General features: G+C 43.7%; 1 protein-coding gene across 1 annotated transcript in view; it reads left to right on the top strand.

Annotated features, from left to right (window-relative positions):
* The window catches only part of srcin1b (SRC kinase signaling inhibitor 1b), a 183511-nt gene that overhangs the window by 88033 nt on the left and 75230 nt on the right, over positions 1–20248 (top strand). Inside the window, exon 3 of the mRNA XM_050059518.1 lies at positions 18351–18377. Coding sequence (XP_049915475.1) covers positions 18351–18377 — 27 coding nt within the window. The remainder of the gene's footprint in view (positions 1–18350; positions 18378–20248) is intronic.

The following is a 20248-nucleotide window of genomic DNA, read 5'->3' on the forward strand; positions in this document are numbered from 1 at the left end:
ATAAACAAAAGTAGGTAGGCGGCATTTTGCTGCACTCCCCGATTTTGTTTTTATACTGCCAATGCTGAAAAAAGACTGATTGGGCTTTCCTGCAGATTTGCACAACTCCTGTCTAAAAAAGGCTATGCCTTTGTTGCAGTGGCTGCGGTGTCAATTCCAACCTGCAGCCCTTTGTTGCATATCAACCCCCCCTTCACAATTGCACTCTCCTTTCAAATAAAGGCCAAAAAATAATAAAAAAATATGGAGGTTAGGTTAAAGCAAGTAAAGTTACTGTGGTTAGGTTTAGTAAAGAAAACATGGTGAGTACGTACCTACTCTAAGTCAACACAGTTCTGAATACGCATCTCCAGGGGGAAGTCCCGGGAGAAAGTCTGGGTTTTTGTGACCCATCCACCGCTCCCCTCGGCACATTGGTCACATGATTGCAGCTGTTGAAAATACGTGGGATATGTACGAATTTGGGTGCATTACTTTTTGTAGGAAAACATACGCACAGTTTGTGAGGACAGCCTGATGCAGCACTCTGTAGGCAGTGCTAGACCTATTTTTTGCTCACCACTAGATCTCCTTGAGTCCTCAGCAAGACACCTGAAAAGGTGTGGTCGATTAGATAAACGTTTGTTGAAACAATCGAGGGACGCACATACATGAAAGGAATGTTAGTGGTACACAAAATGTACGATTTGGTATGTAGCTGAGTTTTGAGGGGGTCACGGTTCAGAGCATTTTTTTTGCTACAGCAGATTTATTTTTAACGATGTAAACATCCAACAGGGACTCGTTGGTCTCAATACTTACTGTAACAGTTACAGCACTTAACTTGACCGCAGCACAGGAGATGGAACCACAACACAAGACCATGGACGACATGTTGCGATTTCGGCTTCTGTTTCAGGACTGTCACGCCCCTAGTACATACATACATTCATAAAACATACATACATGCATATTTATATAGAGACATACGTACAAACAGACACAGAGACAGAGGCTCCTTCCATCTGAGTTAGATAACAGATCTAGGAGAGTGCAGCCTTCAGGGGGAGGTATGAGCTCTCTGAGTGCTTTCTGTTTCCACATGTGAAGATTTTCTTCCTGGGAGATAATAACAGCACATCGGTGGGCTCTGAAACCCACACAAGCGCATTATGTGGCGAGGTGCCTCTGGGGCTTTAGTCGCACACAGTGGAGGCATTTTTATGAGCGGCTTGCTGGGGCAGTAATGGCCACTTCTTTAGTGGTTATTATCTGAAAAGAGTTGGCGATAGAATACAGAGAAAAGGATTTAAGTGAGAGAAAATGTCAGAATGTGAAATATTAAACTCACCGCTCCATCAAATCCCTCTCCTCTCTCTCTCTTCTCTTCATATTCTGCCTTTCATTCCGCCATCAATCACCTCTTGCCGACGTGATACCTGAGACAGATGGTCTAAACAGAGCAGCCTGCTGCAGCTTTCCTCTTTCTCTGGCTTCAAGGAGCAGTTCAGCAGTTTTTTGTTTGCTTTCTGTCTGAGAGGGAGTTCAGAAGATTGATGTCAGTTTCATGTCAGTGAGTTCAGCACAGAGCAGGAGTCAGGACGGGGTTAACCTAGATTAGCATGAGGACAGGATGAACGGCTAGCCTAGCTCTCTCCAAACAAAATGTATCTAGTTTGTTTAAAGGGACAGTTTAATGCCAAAATCAAAACTATACACTCTCCCTCTTACCTTACCTCTAGTTATCAGTCTAGATAGTTTTGATGTGAGTTGCAGAGTGTCAGAGTTATTGGCCGTAGAGATGTCTGCCTGCTCTCCTGTATAGTGACACATAGATGTCACTCAGCTTGTGGAGCTCAAAACTCAACATCAATGTCTCTTTGCAGAAATCATGACCTGGTTACTAAAGATAATCCACAGACCTTGTTGTGAGCAGTTTCATGTAGGAGCTATTTTTTTTCCACTGAGGTGCACCCACCAACTGTATCACTGCACAGAAGGAAGAGTGCATCTATCGTCCTCCTTGAGCTGTAACGTTAGCTAGCTCAGTGGTGCTAGGTGAGCTAGCAGTAGATGCACTCTTCCTTCTGCAGAGTGATACAGTTGGGGGGATGTAGGTCAGTAAAAAATACAATAGTTCCCACATGAAACTGCTCACAACAACAACAGGCTGTCGTATGTTTTCCTTCGATAAGTAATACACCCAAATTCGTACATGCCCCATGTATTTTGAAAGGATGCGATCACGTGACCACTGCACTGACGGCACTTAACAAGGAAGGAGGCGGGGTGGCAGGGTTCGGAAAAACTGGACTTTTGCCCTTGGCTTTAGTGTTTGCATCCGTGGAAGTGTTTGAAGATGATTCTTTAAAACCTAAATGATGGGGGAGAATCGGACGGTGGGAGGAAGAGAATTCCAGAGTTTCAGGGCAGCGATAGAGAAAGCCCTGTCCCGGTCCGTCCCAATACTCACACTTCCCCTCAAAATTGGCCCTAGCCCTTGTTCTTGCACGTTCCCGTGAAGGGCTAGGGTGTCCCAAACTTTAGGGAAGTGCTTTTCAGCCCTTAAAATCCCCACTTAATTTTACGAACCCATCTCAACTGAGGGGAAGAGTGAATTTCCAAGGATGCATTGCAAAACTATCCCGCCAGGTGAGTTCCAGGAAGATGGCAGCCTCCATGAGAAAGCCATCGCACAATTTTAAGTACTATTTTCCCAAATAAGCATGCAAAACTTCCAAAATATGTTGGAATGTGTTGTTTCTGCATATGCATTATCTGTTAGCGCTGAGTTAGAATATGAATGCACGCTAATTCATGATGTAGCCGACATGAATATCTACAGAGTTCTTCGTGCAAGAAGCCTACGTTGATGATAGCCGTGACTTAGGTGAACACGTCTGTTACGCTAATTTGTACGAAGTGGCATCCCAATTCGTAGGTAAAATTCCCCTCAACACTACCCCTTCGTTGTTGAGGGGAATCTATCTGGCGAGTGTGCTTGGAACCAAGTGGTAAGGTTAAGGGAAGAGAATTGGGATTGGCCCAATTGGTCTTTGGTCAGACGATCTCAGTTCTCTCACAGTGTGATGTAAGAGGGGGCGGGGCCGTTTAACACTGTAGCTAACAGGCAGCCAGTGTAGGGAGGCAAGAAGGGGGTAACGTGCTCCCTCTTCTTTGACCTTGTTGAAACTCTTGCTGCTGCATTTTGGACCAGTTGAAGACGGGATAAACAAGACTGAGTAACACCAAAATATAACGAGTTGGAACAGTCTAGGCCGGGACACAACAAGACATGTTAACGTTTAGACTACAAAAGATATGTGGTAGTTGCTCTCACTTGTCTTTAGCGCTGTCCATTTGTAATCACCCAGGATGCCCATTAATCATTAATATCAGTCAGTCATATCCCATTCAGACGGAGACGGTGTTGTGGGTCAAACCCATGTCGGGATCATCTATCTGAGTCAGCATCAGCCGACCCTCCTTTAGAACCAGTGTTGGTGAAGAGGCGCCGCTAATAGAGATGAACTTTAATCAACTCATCTGACATTTAAACACCATTTTATCAACTCACCAAAGAGGAGAGGAGAAGAGCAGGTGATCAGTCAAGACTGTGCACATGGACGGACCAGGAGATGAAACTATTGGATGCAGCTCAGCAACACTCTGTGTTTATCAGTGAAGTTTATGTGTCTTCTCCAACAGTATGAAGCAGAGTGACAGCTGCCTCGTGTGAATAAGTCGTTTGAGGATCGAACACATGTCGAGTCGACTTGCGTCATACAGATATCTGTTGTCTGAAAGAGGTTTAAAAAAAGACTTTTATGAGCCACCGAGTGACAGAAATATCATGAGATGTTTACACAGGACCGGAGGATGACTGATCTGGATTTGGCCTAGTTTTGGTCTCAGCGCCGACATGATGGAACCAAACCTGCGAGCCTCACTGTGACGACAGGACGAGTCACTCTGACCGGCTGTTGTTAATGTGAAGGTCATAACACAACATAGGTCATGACATATGTTGTGTTAATTAATGAGCTTTGATAGGTGATTATTTGTCACTGACGCCAGAGAGGTTACCTGCTTCACCTGCTTCACCTGCTCCCAGTCTTCACACTAAGCTAAACCTGCTCTTAATCTAACACACAGATTGATATTGATCGTCTCATATCTCTCTCAGAAAACATTCCCAAAAACGTTAAGCTACTCCTTTAAGCCTGCTCCCTCTCCCTCCGAACCTCCGTCAGCTTCTGTCCATCACGTCGGCTCTCATCCTCTCTCATCTCGCCCGTCTCAACTCCTCCTTCCTCTCCACCCACTCTCTGCTCTTTCATGTGCTGTGTCTATTTACCCAAACCACACCATCTATCTCCTGATGAAAAAGGTGGACTGACACCGAGAGAAAGAGAGAGAGAGAGGGAGAGATGGAGAAACAGGTGGAGTCTGCTGTCGTCATGGCAACCCACCGTTTTCCCATATAAGGCAACTGAGTGATATCATATGGTTGGCAATGCCTGGGCTTTGGAAGGAGGCACATGCTGTACTGAGTGAGAGGCAACAGCAGCAGGGGAGAGAACGTGCGACAGGGAGAGACGGAGGGAGGTTTTTTTTTTAGCGTTTGTGTCAGGGACGAGGGGCGAGAGAGGGTGACGGACAGAGAGAGGGAGAGAGAGAGAGAGAGAGAGAGAGAGAGAGAGAGAGAGAGAGAGGGGAAGGGACAGGAGGGAGGAGGAGGAGGAGCAGGAAGAGATGCTAACTGCCTCTGAGGCGCTACTACGGGTACCAGCGAGGGGGGACTCTGGCGGATCCTCAGGGCGCGGGAAAGACACAGAGCCGCAGTGAAAAAAAAAAAAAGAGAGAAAAGATGGAGAGGGGGGAGGAGGAAGAGGGAGGCGTGTGGAGCGGGAGGATGCGCCAGGCGGCCACCGACGTGCTCATTAAGTAGCAACGGTAACTCTCTCTAACCCCGTCCTTGCATCCTCAGCTGAGACATGTCGGCGTTCCTCTGTGGTGCTGCCATGACTGCTTCTGTCGCTGCGTGAATGATGACGGAGTGATGTGGAGTACAGGAGTGTGTGTGTGTGCATGTGTGTGTGTGTGTGTGTGTGTGTGCGCACCTTCTTAATGTATGTGGAGGCATGTGACAGGTGATGCGCTCACACCTCATCCTCTCCTCCCTTTCTGCTTAACGTGAGTGTGCGACCATGAGTGTGTGTTTTTAGGGGAGGGTCCGTGTGTTCACAGAGCAGGCAGGTGTTGACCAGGTGTGTCTGTGCTGCCGCAGTGACGTGCGTTCATGTATGTGTCTGGAAGGAGGAAAGAATGTGTGTCCAAGCCCCAACATGTGTGTGTGTTAGTGTTTGAGTGAGTGCACATGTGTTTGTGTGTGTGTTTGGGCTGGAGAGGGTAAAAAAAGAGGGTGGGTACAAAGATGGCTACTTGGCATGCAGGTCAGGCACGCATGTCTCTCCGCTCATCCCTCTCCTCTCGTCTTCCTGCCCTCGTCTCTCTAAGCGCTGCCTGTCTCCGTGCATATGTGCGCTTGGGGATTTCAGCTCAAGTGATTGAGAAATATTGCAGGCAGTAATCACTGAGTCACGGTGCATAGGGGGCCTGTTTGTGTGAGATGAGACAGGTTTTATGTTCCAAAAAATGTCCGCTTGTTGGTGCATTAAATTATTTGTGGAGTGACTTGGCGGCAGGTTTCGCCATTTTCCAATTTAAGGTGAATAAACGGAGCGAGCGGGTGATTACGCAGCGCACAAGATATATTAGGGATTATAACACAATGGGTGCTTGACTTCACAATTATCAGCTGTTTGTTTCTGTCACAATGATTCTGTGAGGAGGGCGATAATGTTAACGCCTATTTCCCACTTGTCAGCTTGTAATTATGAAGCCGCCAAATGGAAGTCCTTCAAAGTTAAGAACATGAAGTCAGATGGAGGTTACAGAGGTTGTTAGCTTTGTATCTTCAGACTGTATCCTCAACAGTTTTATAATTCTTGTGAAAGGATAAGACTGAAAGTGAAGTGGTGAGAAATTAATGTAAGAAGGGCATTTATTAATTATATGAAGGTGAATTTGAAAAAGGATACTTGTGCGTTTTCTTACACGTGTGAATCTTTGGTGCACCCATGTTTGTTCTGCAGAATCCCGTCGTAAGGCCCTGACACACCAAGTCGCCTGTTGGGCTGTCGGTGAACATCTGTAGTCTTTGCAGTTTGTCCCGCACTGTTGGCCCTCGTCAGCCTTTTTTGGGCCGATTCAGCATGTTGAATCAGTGTCAGAGATGGTGGATGGCTGATGAATAAAATCCCTCTGATTGGCAGCTCAGCACATCAGAATAGAAACTTAAGTAAGGAGAAGATTAAAGTCAAGAGGGCGTGAGATGGAAACAGGATCAGAACCTTGTGTCGGGTGCTCGTGGAGAACGGGATCGACAGGAAGGCGATCCTGACACAAGGAAGGAAATGTTAAAAAGCTGCAGAAAAAAAGCCTCTTGGACCCACAGGCCTAACCCAACAGGAAGTCAGCCATTTTAAATTTCATTGCCAAATGTCGCGTTTTCCGCATGTCTCATTTTAACGAACTCCTCCTGCAGACATAATCCAAACTAGTTCGTTCATTTATGACCCCTGGAAATGGCCAAAAATGCACCAAAATTGCACAGTAAATTCAAAATGGCCGACTTCCTGTTGGGTTTAGAGCATGCCTCCAAGAGGCTTTTTTGTACGTTTTGGAGGGTTACATGAGCCTGCCGAGTTTCATACATGTAGGTTAAACTAGCTTCAGGGGCTGTTTCCTCAAACTTTTGTAGGGGGCGCTCCTGAGCCACTTTTTGGAACCTGCGCACGAGACCCTTAAAATATCAAATTTTTCACCAGTTCTGATATATCTGCAAAGTTTCATGAGTTTTCGGGTATGTTAAGCCTCCGAAAAAGGCAATTCATTTGCATGAAAAATAATAATAATAATAATAATAATAATTCCTTCAGTTTCAAGAGGGCCTTCGCCCGGCCTTTGGTCGGTGCTCGGGCCCTAATAACTTCAGAACTGGTGTGAACCATCTGGACAACTTTGTGATCAAAAGTTGTTGAACGATTTGCTCAGCATTGAACGGTGTGGCCGTGGTGTGGCATCAAGCTTTGTTGTCTCATCATGAAACACGAAATTCTTATTACTTCAGCGTAAATGTTCAATCTGCACCACACATGTTTGAAGCTTTTTAATATTTCCTTCCTCTTCCTCCTTCCTTCTACATTTTGTCGCAGTGCTTTGGTTGCCTTCCTGTCGATCTTGTTATATTCAGTATTTGTTCAGACACTGAGCTCAGAAACGGCTCGTGATTGTGTTATTGTTCACTGACGCACAGTTCTTTCACCATCTGGTTGTGTGTTAATGTGCTAACTGCTAACTTAAAATGGTAATAAAAACTGTAGATATAACACTGACAGTACAATACATACAGTTTAAACAGAAAATCATGAAAATGGAGTCTTGAAGAACTGAGCAAGACATTCTCCTTTAAGATAAATGTCCTCTGTATATGTCTCTGTAGCTTCTGGAAAACAGGCGACATAATTAGTTTAATGGCCACATTGATGACCCTCACCAGCTTGATTAAGGTTTCAAATGTAAAAGTAACACACACCAAGAATTATAAGGAGGTGCTGATCACTGGCACTAGACGTCTGTACGATTCAGGTCGCCATGCGTGCAGAAATATTATGTGACAGAACACTTTTAATGACAGATATATAGATTACCTGTAGAATCAAAGCCTTTGAGCAGATACAGTAAATACATTGTTATTCTGAATATTCCTAAGGACCTAAAGTCATCTACGGTCTACAGGAGTTAAGCTCCAGTGCACTTTGCTGACACTGAGCCTGGAGAGCAGTCACATGGTTCAAAGACCAAAATTATAACCGTATTTTAACCTACTGAACTTCAGAGCTGTGAGTCTACCGCTCTCTTAATCAGTGTGACTTTGGTGTTTAGACTTGATTAACCAAAGTCACACAATGACACAAACAGACCAACTGATGGAGCGGCCGTCGACCAGCAGCTCCTGTGTTCAGTGAGGTTATAACGCTGCTTTTGTCAATGGTGTCTGGCTTTGACGAGAGCGTAGATAACGGCTTCAGTTCCCTGTCGGCACAGGCTGTTTGACAGCAAGGTGAAGCAATGAAAATACTCTTAAAGGGATAGTGCACCCAAAAATGTAAATTCAGCCATTATCTACTCACCCATATGCCGAGGGAGGCTCAGGTGAAGTTTTAGAGTCCTCACATCACTTGCAGAGATCCAAGGGGAGAGGAGGTAGCAACACAACTCCACCTAATGGAGGCTGACGGCGCCCCAGATTCAAGTTGTTTGGAAAAACCTCATTTGAACTCTGTTTTTAGCCTCATTGTAGCCTGTAGCCTCTGACTGCCTCTCTGGGCACCGAGCGCTTGCCCGAGGCTGTGAGACATGGGCACCGCATTCATGTGTTCACGTGCTTTTGCCGGTCTCAAGTGTGCACATGTGAGCACAGAGAGGCAGTCAGAGCTACAGGCTACAATGAGGCTAAAAACAGAGTTCAAATGAGGTTTTTCCAAACAACTTTTTATGTCGGGGCTTCAGGACACTTGGATCACTACGGACGAGCAGTATGGAGATATTTTGTGGTTTCAATTATGTGTTTTTGGACGTTTGAATCTGGGGCGCCGTCAGCCTCCATTAGGTGGAGTTGTGTTGCTACCTCCTCTCCCCTTGGATCTCTGCAAGTGATGTGAGGACTCTAAAACTTCACCTGAGCCTCCCTCGGCATATGGGTGAGTAGATAATGGCTGCATTTACATTTTTGGGTGCACTATCCCTTTAATATAGGATACACTTAAAGTGATATTGATTTTTTGTAGGCAGCTAAAATACGTTTTGCTGCTGCCCCTGTCCACAGCAGTACATTGCTTAACTTCCATGACAGTACTCCTGCCTGCTCCTCCAAACTGGGGCGTGCCGACTCTACTGCAGGTGATACATGTATATACTCTGGATAAATACATCACACAGTTGAGCCTCAAAAAATCCAAACTGTCCCTTCAAACTGGAGGGAAAAAAGCAACAAAATGGTCGCACGAGATCAACACAGGATTTGACAGTGATTGTAATATTCATTAACATTCTCTCTCCGGAGTTAAAACTTTCCAACAACCAAAACACATGGGGCACGGTCATGACGTAGCAGAGCACATCCGTTATAATTACTGAAGCTCGTACACTGACCACTGAAGCCTCGCCTGCTCAAGCATCACGCTGCTCAAGGCTAATTTTACGCGGCCAGTCTATTAATGTGTCTCTGCGTGCAGTTCAGGGGACGTCCAACAGGTAAAAACGACATGCAACTGTTAAAAAATGATTAGTCTGTTTTAAAATGATAAAATAAATACCTAATTGTACCAGAGGCAATGTGAAGCAGCTGAGTAACCTTGTGGGTGTTTTTACATTTCACATTAAAATAAAATCAATCAAATCAGTGCATCCTGCTGTTAGAATGATCCACTTAATTAATTCAGTAACAGTTAATAAAGCCTTTACGCTTCCAAAGCCTCTGTGAACAGCTGCATTTATCACCTGGCTAAACTCAACACACACACACACACACACACACACAGAGTGAAGCTCACAGCAATGACACGCTGCAGAGACAGAGTGTGTGTAGCAGGTGAGAAACCCTGCTCCACTCCGCCTACACGTCCGTACCCTGTGTAGTTCGGCTGTAAGATTGACCGCTTATTAAACGTCTTTCTGCAGGGTTTTCCCAGCGCAGTAATAACTGGAACACGCTCATGTCGACCTTGTAGACAGGCAGAAGTCAAAAAAAGCTCACACAACAAACAAACAAATAAAGAAAAGGAAAATGGATGTGTGGCTGAATATTATTATTAATTTAGCGTGATGGTCTGAAAGATTCTGTAAATGTAGAGGAAAGGAAACAGTGTAAAGAGTTTGTTTTTCAAGTTAGTGTCAATAAAGGTGAATATTTAACAGATTTGACGTTACGTTCTTGAGTGCTTTAAATGCTTGTGTATCATTTTAATCTTAATTTATGAAAAGATCAGAGAGAAATGTAAAAGATTATTAAAGTTTATCCATGGGAATGTGTTTTAAGTTAAAGACACAGACTAGATCTGAAAATGTTAACGTGATCCAGGACAAATTTCAAGTTGTAGTTGTATGATGTAGTTCTGTGTAAATGTCAAGTGAACACTGCAACATGTGAAAAAGAGGAATTTAATGACATAAAGGGAGATGTAGGATCTGGTTGTGTAGATGTTAAATATTGGATTCAATATGCTGTGTGGCCTCAGATCAGGTATAACTGTGCTGTGTTTTGGTCAGCGGGTTTGGACTGAGGCCTACAAACCACACAGAGCTCTGAAATCTGGGTCAAGGCAGCCCACAGGCTTGTTGGTCTTTCTTTCCCAAACCCTCTTTTCTTCTATCCTTCAACTCTGTTTTCAAAATAAAGTGAGATGGATTTCAAAAAGTTGCAACTGAGGCTTCAGGAGAGAAAATATTTGGGGATCCAGGCGGCTCCCAGAACAGCTGCTCAAACATGAATTAACTTCCACCTACACCTCACTTTAATTATTAAGGGAATTTGATTTTTTTTTTCCAGCAGCTCTCGCAGCAGATGTGATGCAGTTTAGACTCAGAGACAACACTGACTCACCTGTGCTCTGAATGTGAAGTCACATTTAACTTCCTCAGAGTCGGTATTTAAATGAATGCAGTGACAGTGGAAGTGCTTCAGATTGTTTGTTGTGACAGTTGTTTGTCGATCTGTCTGTGTTGTGCATGGCGACTAAAGAGGTGCTGGGAGTGAGAGAGGAAGCTTGCAGAGCTTTATTGACCGAGTGTGTGCACACACACAAGCAGCAGTGTGTATTTAAACTATGAATATATAATTTACAGGTACAGTACAGGGTAATTGCTCTGGGATTGTTCCTGACACTATTACATATTAAATATTAAACAACCCACTGTGAATGTTTTTGGAAGTGCTGACAGGTGGTGAAGCTGGGAGCAAAGAGGACGGGTGTTTTCTTTCAGTGTTTTGAGTCTAATATGAAAAATGCAACACTCTGTCACACCGAAACACAACAGGTCCATGTCCACTAGTGCTGCCCTCCCAGTTAAGAATGTTTCTAGTCGACCAACAGTCATCATCACAGTCCATTAGTCGACTAGTCTCCTGCACGTCACACACTGAGCGAGCCGCCTGTTAATGACGCTGTGGGCTAATGGGCATGTAGCTACTTCCATGTTTCACATGATACGTCATGTTTGTAGTCGACCACTGAAGATGAGTTTACATATCACCTTGGGTTCGTCCTTCACCTTCTCAAAATGATCCCACACTTTGGATTTCCTGCCCGACATGTTATTAACTAGCCTGTGGAATAACCGCAGGTACCAGCCCTGGAGATTAACCTGACTCCTGTCTGACTGCTGAGCGTGGACACTTCCTGTGTCTGTCCTTTCAAAGTAAAACCCCACATGCTCCAGTCATATAGGTTTGGATCTATTTTGGGTTTTTTTCTGACACTAAGCGACCAATGAAATCTTGCTGACTAATGACCTTTTTGGTCAACTAACGTTTAGTCGACCATTAGGGGGCAGTGCTTATAATTACTAGTGTGATATGTGTTTTTTTGTTTTCGTAGCCACACCATAGACTGGGGAAGAAAGTATTGTTATAATTGTGGTGGTGTGACAAGTTCAGCGGTTCTCCCATGAAGCCACTGTCCCCGATTGCTCCATAACGACTGCCTTCTGTCAGAAGTTTGTGTCGGCTACCCCAGAGGATTACTGGTATCCATGAATGTGGATTGGAGTTACTTTATCTCAACATTTGGCTCTTTTGTTTCTATTAAACTTTAATACAGCCTACTTGAGTTTAAGATATAAGGCACTTAATTCTGTTAAGGCTAAATGCACTTTCCCCAGTGTTAACCAAAGTAAAAAATAGTATGTGTATCTGCCCTGTGATTTGCAACCTAAGCAACCTTAACAAGTATCGTAGCCTATTTAATCGAAATCCTGAGTGCAGGGCTGATCTTCTTCGAGGTGCTGTTGGTTGCTCCTTGTCACATGACATGCAGTGCGTGCTGCTGCTCTCCAAAAGTTAAACTCTGATTACTCTAGTAAACTCTAGTGTTTGAGTGTGCCTATCGCGCATCTACATTGAAAACAATGAATTTGAGGGTGCAAAAACTGTGGCATGTGTACGCATAGATATATATAATCATAGATGACTCATTGCTGTGGCTACTGTGCGTCAACGTCACCGCCATCTTGTGGAGGTCACTGCCGGCTGGCTAGTACTGTTGTGTATGGATTCTTCAGCAAACTTGGCGTGTTGTATTGGGTGCCGGTCCAAAAAATTACAGCAAAGCAGAAAAACCCAACAGCACTACTAATAAGTGTAATGATGATCGACGGATGAGCCATTCTGACTTTTTTGAAATGCATTAGCAGAGTTTTATTACATTCAAGTGTAGCTGTTATTCCGGCTAGCTGTTATCCTCAGATACTGTAATATTTTGGACCAGCACCAGCAACAATTACACTTTGAGACTTTTGAGTGAGCACGCCAAGTTTGCTGAAGACTTAGCTCCATACACAACAGTACTAGCCAGCCAGCAGTGACCTCCCCAAGATGGTGGCGACGTTGACGCATCGCTGAAATAGGCCGAAGCCGTCAACGTGGTATCTACTGTATGTGATATCTATGTGTGTATGGCTCCTAATACACCCATCCACCAGGTTTCATTAAAAACTCAACTTTGTAGTTTTTCCCTAACCCTGCCGACAAACAGATAAACTGATGCTAAATCATGACCTCTAACCTCTTTGATGAAGGTGATGATGCCTCTCTTTCCCTGCAGCAACGTGATGCTGCTTCACTGCTCGTTCCTTTAGCCTTTATTTTTCATTACGTGTCAATTGTGATGTCGGACTTGGCTACAAGTCAAACTGGCTGTGATGAGGTCTATACATCATCCAATTACCGTTTAACTCAACCTCTTAACAGACATCTGTTCAGGCAACAATACACTGCATTCAACAGCTCCTAAGTTCTGCAGTTAGAGAACTGTAGCAAAACATTTTGAGTCGAACAGTAATATATATATATATATAGAAGCAGACATCTTGGCACAAACAAGAGCAGTCAGATCCAAACATCCCGTCCTCGCCCAGCAGCTCAGTCTGCGCCATCATGTGTGATTAATTGATGGGTCTTAAGATCACTGTTGCTGCTTCTCTTCAGACAGAGAATTGAATAAATACAGACAGTTTTCAGTCCAAAGCTCTCTGACTAGATGATTCAGTTATTATTGGACCTGCAGTAATGAGCACCTACAGCTGTCTATAACAAACCTTTAACTACAGAATCAGTTTGTTAAAGCTCAGCTGTCATTACTGTGGATTCTAACTGCTCTCTTCTTGTCGCTCAAACACCAAGAACCATAGTGGACACAAGACTGAGGATTTATTCAAGGTGATGACTAAACTCAACTAAATCTGTCATTTCTTTTTTTTTTTGTCTTGAAAATCGAATGCTTACCATCGACTGGAAGACTTTGAAAAGATTAGATTAGATTTTCTTTTGAGAAGATAAGTTTCTAAGTTTAAGTAAAACACACAGCTCCAGAAACACACGATTAAATGTGTCATATGTTGACAGTCTTCTCATAAATTCAGCATCAGTAAAATCCATAAAGATAAACTATATTTTAACATTTCTCAAATAACAACCGCGTCTCATTCTGAGGTCGTCGAATACCGGTGCTTGGTCAGTGACTTCTGGTGTCAGACACGGACAAATAGAAAACGTCCTTTTATGCTGGCATGATACGGTCAGTCCCCATTATTGTTCAACGGCACCCAGTTGTGTCAAGGGTAAAAGCAGCACAGCAACAACACAAGTTAAGGGGGCAGGAGTGGTGGCGGATGGAGCTAGCAACCAACTTTCACCCCGGGAAGTCGGTGTTTGCTTCCCGTAAGATTGTAAAGCCAAAGCTAAACCCAGCCACGTGCTTGTGTAGACTAAACGTTGAAGGAAAACATTATTTCAGGGTGTTGTTCCGATGTAGTGCTTTTATTTTGAAAGCAAACAGAAGTGTATTTTGAAAACAGACAATGCATGTAACAGGCTGAAGTTGACACGGCGTCTCAGGACATCAACAACCAACACACCCAGGGTACCTTGGACGCCATATGTGGACGTGGAAAAAAGGTTGGTTGGTATGACAGTGTGTTGAGAATAATTGCTGGTTTGTGGATCAGATTCAGACACAGTCAAACACAGGTTCTTGGTCACTCAGGCTCCACCAGTTTCTCCTCCTTTTCCACAGAACAAGAGAATCAAGACTTGTTCATGTTCTTGTTCTTCCTCTGAATCCGCTCCACGTTTACTGTCATCCCAGTTTGCTGCTTCCTGTTTGGTGCTGCAGAGAGCGCAGCTATTGGCTGTTGATGTTCACATCTTTGAACGTCAGTATTTGATTTTATTGGAACGTCAAGACACCAAATGATCGCGATCACAGGAGCGCGCCACAGCTCTCGTGAAACTCTCATGATTTTATTCCGACGTTTGAAATTTGTCTGTGACAGTGAAATCGCTTGAAGAGTTGTTTGGTGTAAGGCTTGCACCACAACGGGATTGACAGCTGTGTGTGCCAGTTGGCGTGCTCGGGTTTAACGGTGCAGTTCGCAATTGGTCGGATTGGTCAGCTAAAAATGGCAGTGGCCGTATCTGCAGTATTTTGGCTTCATTTTAGTTCAGAGGGAGACAGAAGAGACGTATTGTCTGTCTTTACATGCTAGTTATGGTGTCATCGCACTCCAGAGGTATCTGATTTGAGACCATATACTCGTATAGCATTAGCACGTTAGCATGCTGATATTATTTCCTCAAAACAATGCTGTGCCTATAACTAAATACCTTGAAAAGGAAAATCAAACCATTTGAAAGGTTCTTGCGATGTTTAGCTGAGTAAGAAACTCATCAGAAAACTGTCACCTCGCTGGCAGGGGAACTAAGCTGAGCTAAATATCTTAGATCACAGTTATTGTACGGTAGAAAACAGCCACAAAAGGTCACTTCTTTTGGAGTACAACCATCTGTTCTCTTTTCTATACCTCTGTCTTTCTCACTGGTGTCATAGAAAGTCTGAATGAAAGAATGCAAAGACCTTCGTTCAGATCTGCTTTTCATTCAGTGTATTCAGCACTCACCGGTCCAGGGTTGTGAGGGGAAATTGTTCTGTTGCTGTGAGGCTTCACACAGGATATGTGTCATTCAGAGGAAAATGAAACAGTCTTGAGTGGGCTGCGTAGCGGTCACGACCAAAAGCGCAGCTCAGTAAACAACGTCCAAAATATTATTGTGCTGTTCCTGTAGCAGTTTCCCTTCCTGGCCGATCCATAAGCATTACTCTCCCCCTGTCCTTTAGCCTGCTTCAGTCAATAATTGATTGTGTCTGGAGATCTGTGTCTAAAAGGCTTCAGGATGAGTTCAGGGCACATTCAGAACACAAGAACTTGTGCACAGATGATTGATTATTGATGCAGATACTGTAACAAAGTCACTCTGGTCACAAAGAGAAGAGAGAAGCTCCATCATCGTCATGTCAATGGAGGCTGATTGGATTTCCACTGCGTGATTAACTTAGCAAGCAGCACTGGTCCTTTTTGTAGAAAAGCAAGTTTGTTGATATTCTAGATTTTCCTTATTGTTCACAAATCCAATGAAAAAAGCAAAACCAACTGTAGATTTAACAAGTTCTGTGTGTATCAAAGCCCGATATATCTTCGTCCTCTGTGCCATAGAGCTCCATTGTTGCTAAGAACACATCAGTGACACTGAGTGCGTTTAAATGACATTAGAGAAAATCCATTAAATGAGGTAGTCCGACTAAAATCGGACTTTTTATAATCAATGTAAACATGTGAGTCAAAGTCGGACTAACTCCCTCGATAATACCACTGGGAGCTGAAGTCCTCCTGCATGTGTCCAGTCAGTCGGACCCAAACTGGCTGAGGCGCTCTGAGCATGCTCCACAGTTTCCAAAGTCAAACAGCTTTAAATGTGTAACAGAAGAAGAAGAAGCTGGTAAGAACAATCTCCATCCAGAGCCGTGCATGTTTAGACGGACCAAATGTACAGAGCTGTAAAGTTGTCCACCATGGTACCAGTTAGCTGCTAGCTAACCGTAGCTAACTTGTTTGTCCATTGTTTGGTCTGTGACGTAATAGGTCAACAGGAAAAAGGTCCAATACTAACACCACCTATGGTAGCGAATTTGGACATACTTTGGTGGATAAACTAATTCCCCTCCTGTGCTTGTATACTGGGACAAGGACAGTAGTCCAGTTAAATGGCCTAGTCGAGCTGTAACTGTAGCTTGACCTAACTATAGGGTGGCCATACGTCCGGATTTAGGGAGCGATCACACCGAGATGAAATGTTAGAAACGCGACGCCAGTAAAACCATTGTTATCCTATGATACGGCGTGTCTGACCAGCGTTCAAGCGTCTTTTTAGACGGGCGTTTTTCCGGCGTCTGTTTAGACACACATTTTTGTAGGCGCTTCTTTTTAGATGTGCATAGACGCTGAAAAGTTAAAATATTTTCAACTTTTTGAGCATCAGATGTCAGTAGCTAGCGCGCATTGAATAAGCGCTTCCAGCATTTCAAGCGTCTTTGAAGCGTCCGCGTCTCTAGCGTCTCATTTCTGTGTGATCGCTGCCTTAGGACGGACAGTCTGGAATTTAAATGCCCTGTCTGGCGTCCGGTGCAGCCACAAGCCGGATGCTTATTTGTCCTCCTTTATGGAGTTGCACTTGAACATAACGCAGCATCGTCCAATGCTGTAAGACTTTCGGTCTAACAAAAGATTGGCAAAAAAAAAAAAAAAAAAAGATTGGCTGAAAGCGTTGTCAACTAAATGCCGCAAAGTCTCCTCCTTTTTGGTGTTGTGGAAATGGCCACCCTACCTAACTATGCGTGTAAAAGTACTGACTGTGACTCTCTCCTTCTCCCGCTTGAATTCTTGTACCCAGGGTTTGACTCGTGGCATATGAAGGGGCATCGTCATGTTAAGTACTGAGCATATCTTGGTGGATTTCAGGTGGTGACAATACTTTGAGATGATAATATTTGATCACTCCAATTTCTCCATTTTCAATAAATCACAGACAACTATTCACTTCAAGAGGCAGCAAAAATAAATCAAAAATAGTTCAAAACATGAACATGGTTAATGATAATAAGGAAAGGTGGTAGATTATTAGAAATATCATTTGACTTGCCTCGTTACCCATTTGTCTGGGTTAGGGTCAAAACTTTTCAGTCACGCCTCGTACAGTCTCTAAAAGTGTATGATTTGACTTTCTCCCATCTAGTGTTAATAAGGTAAACAAAAATCACAATAAATAGGGAATCACAGCACTTTAATATTGAATCAGCACCCAAGTATCATATCGAATCAGGTAATAAGCACATCGTCCCTGCCCTTGACGATACGGTCGTCCACATACTTTTGGCCATAAACTGTATGTTAGTGAATGAATATATTAATTATTGGGCATCAACTGAATGTCATGCACACAGCCTCAGCTGCTGCATTTTAAAGCATCAGAGGGACGTTGACCCGAATGTTGGCCTCCCTCTTGATAAAGTGAAAATGGCAGCTTCTTAATCCAGTGTGTGCATTGCTTTAATCCTGCTCCTGGGTCCACGCCAGAAAGACTCTGCATCCAGGGAGAGCCGGGGCCTGAATTTAGGAGCTACATCATTAGTGTGTGTGAAGTCACTGTAAACATTTGATTAATTGCTGAGAGGCAATTACAAGCAATTAAAGTCCTATTATGATGGCAGTGAAGGACAACGCAAGTTAATCTGGCTATCATCACAATAATTAGCCCATCATTTTCTCACCAAGCTTAATTTATTTAAAAAAAAAAAAAGGCAATTTATTGGTTTGTTTGCTTCACTTCAATTTTTGGTCATTTTGAGCAAAGTGGTGGAGACATTTTGGGGCGCCGTGCTCTCACTGCGCAGAAATAATGCACCATTTAACCTTTATTAGTCACACTTTGTAGCATCACTTGCATATCTTAACGTGGGAACTGAGTGACAAAGCAGTTTCTCTCAGCTCTGGTTCTACCCAGCCACTGATGTTTTGTAGCGTTGCTGTTTTGCTGCTCGAGAAAATGTCTCACACTCGATCTTTTTCTCCCTTCTTTCACCCTCCCTGTCCCTTTTCTGTCTCCTTTCCTCTTTGTTTTTCTTTTCCCCCCCTAGCAACAACCAAACTACTGGAGCTTCAAGGTCAGTGCCAATATTGTGTTTGTGTTTCAGCGTAAATCTGTCCCTCTGTGTGGATTTGTCTCTAATAGGATAACTTTTCATTGTGTCTTTTGCATGCCTGCTCGCCTTCTCTGTACTGCATTCAGCGTTGGTCACATGCAGGCGCACACTTTGTGTGTTTAACTCTCTCTTGCACTGCATGCTGTGACATTTCGGTCTCAGCGAGTAAAAAGAATTCTTGACTATAACTGATTTCTGTCCTCCTATGTGAAGGATATTGTGTCGTCTAGTTCAGTCAGAAAGCAGTGGATTGGAGGTCAGATATCTGCTCTTGCTTCAGAAATACTCTGGCTATAGAAGCACTGTACAGAGCCAATCAGAGCCTGTTGGCTACGGTCACACCTGTGATGTTTCAGTGATTGTGATTGACTGCTGTTGTACAAAAACACAAAGTCAATGAGAGCTTCCATCATCCTCCTGTGCCAGGACGAGACAATAGCAGCAGGAACATAACCACAAAAATGGATGAGATGGACACAGCTGTACATGTTGTTGTGGGCTGAGGCACAGAAACACTTGCAGGGCACGTCCACTGCTTTTTTCAGGTTCATACTTATATTAGAACATGTTTACAGGCTTTAATGTTAGAAAAGAACTTTACATTTGTTGTACTGTCTGTGCTTGAACACCTGTATTCACCCTCTGTCTGTTTTAGTGCCTGTTTCTTTAAGTGACCCCTCCCGCAAAAGCCCAGTCTTCTCTGATTTGTCAGCATTTCTGAGTCTTGCTTATCTTGATGTCTCTGCACTGTCGTTGCAGCCAGGAATGACTGTAACGTAGAATAGTGGCATTTTTAACTGTAAAATATCACCAATTAAAGCTTCTAGAACAAATCTTTATTAGCATGTAGCTACATGTAGCATTGTACTTGCAGCTGAACAATGGTTGCGTATAGTGGTATTTTCTTGTGTTAAAAATCCCCAATAAAAGCTTGTAAAGTAGAATTCTTCACAACCAGACTTGTTCCAGAGGGAATAAGGAGATTTTGCCCACATCAGCAACCATGATTACGTCTTTTCCTGACGTTAGCATGTAGCTACATGTAGCATTGTATGTAATGTGAACACTTGCCTGGAGCAGACAACCATATAAAAAATTCATCATGAGCTGTCAGCTTGTCTCTAAAGTAGGGAAACATAGGAAACAGAGTATTTGGACATCGACATATATCCTTAAATAATGTGTCCTCAGAAATGGGTTGATGGGATGGATACGTCACTCACTACTGATAAGTTAGCACTGTGGACCTTACTTTGACCCATGTAGCTAACGTTAGTAAGCCACAGTGGATTCAGTTAAACTCACCTCATCTCTGCTAGCATCTCAGCGAGGGTTAGCTAGTCACATGACCCGTCCTACTCTCCCTCTGACTGGCTAGTGCTTGTTGCCTTCGTTGGTTGGGTTGGTTAGATTTTAGAAACGAGGTTGGTTAGGGTTATGGTAACACTGTAAGTGTCACACTGTGTCCATTACATTGGACATTACATCGAATGCTCTCTGTCCACACTGGATCTGTTAAATATAGACCTACATCACGTCATGTAAACAAACCACCCACCCAGCAGCTGTGGTCTGAGTCACCACTGAAAAGATGGATGAGTACGTACGTCCTTATCTTACTATAATGACGGAAACTCTGTGTGTGTGTGTGTGTGTGTGTGTGTGTTCCATGTTTTTCTCCTCACTGACTTGTTCAATCCATGTGAAATTTGGCACAGTGGTAGAGGGTCAAGGGAGGATGCCAATGAAGCAATATTACATCAATTGGCCAAAGGGGGGCGCTATAGCAACCGATTGAAATTGCAAACTTTGAATGGGCATATCTCATGCCC

The sequence above is a fragment of the Epinephelus moara genome, chromosome 13 (genome assembly GCF_006386435.1).
Source record: "Epinephelus moara isolate mb chromosome 13, YSFRI_EMoa_1.0, whole genome shotgun sequence".
NCBI classification, from domain to species: domain Eukaryota; kingdom Metazoa; phylum Chordata; class Actinopteri; order Perciformes; family Serranidae; genus Epinephelus; species Epinephelus moara.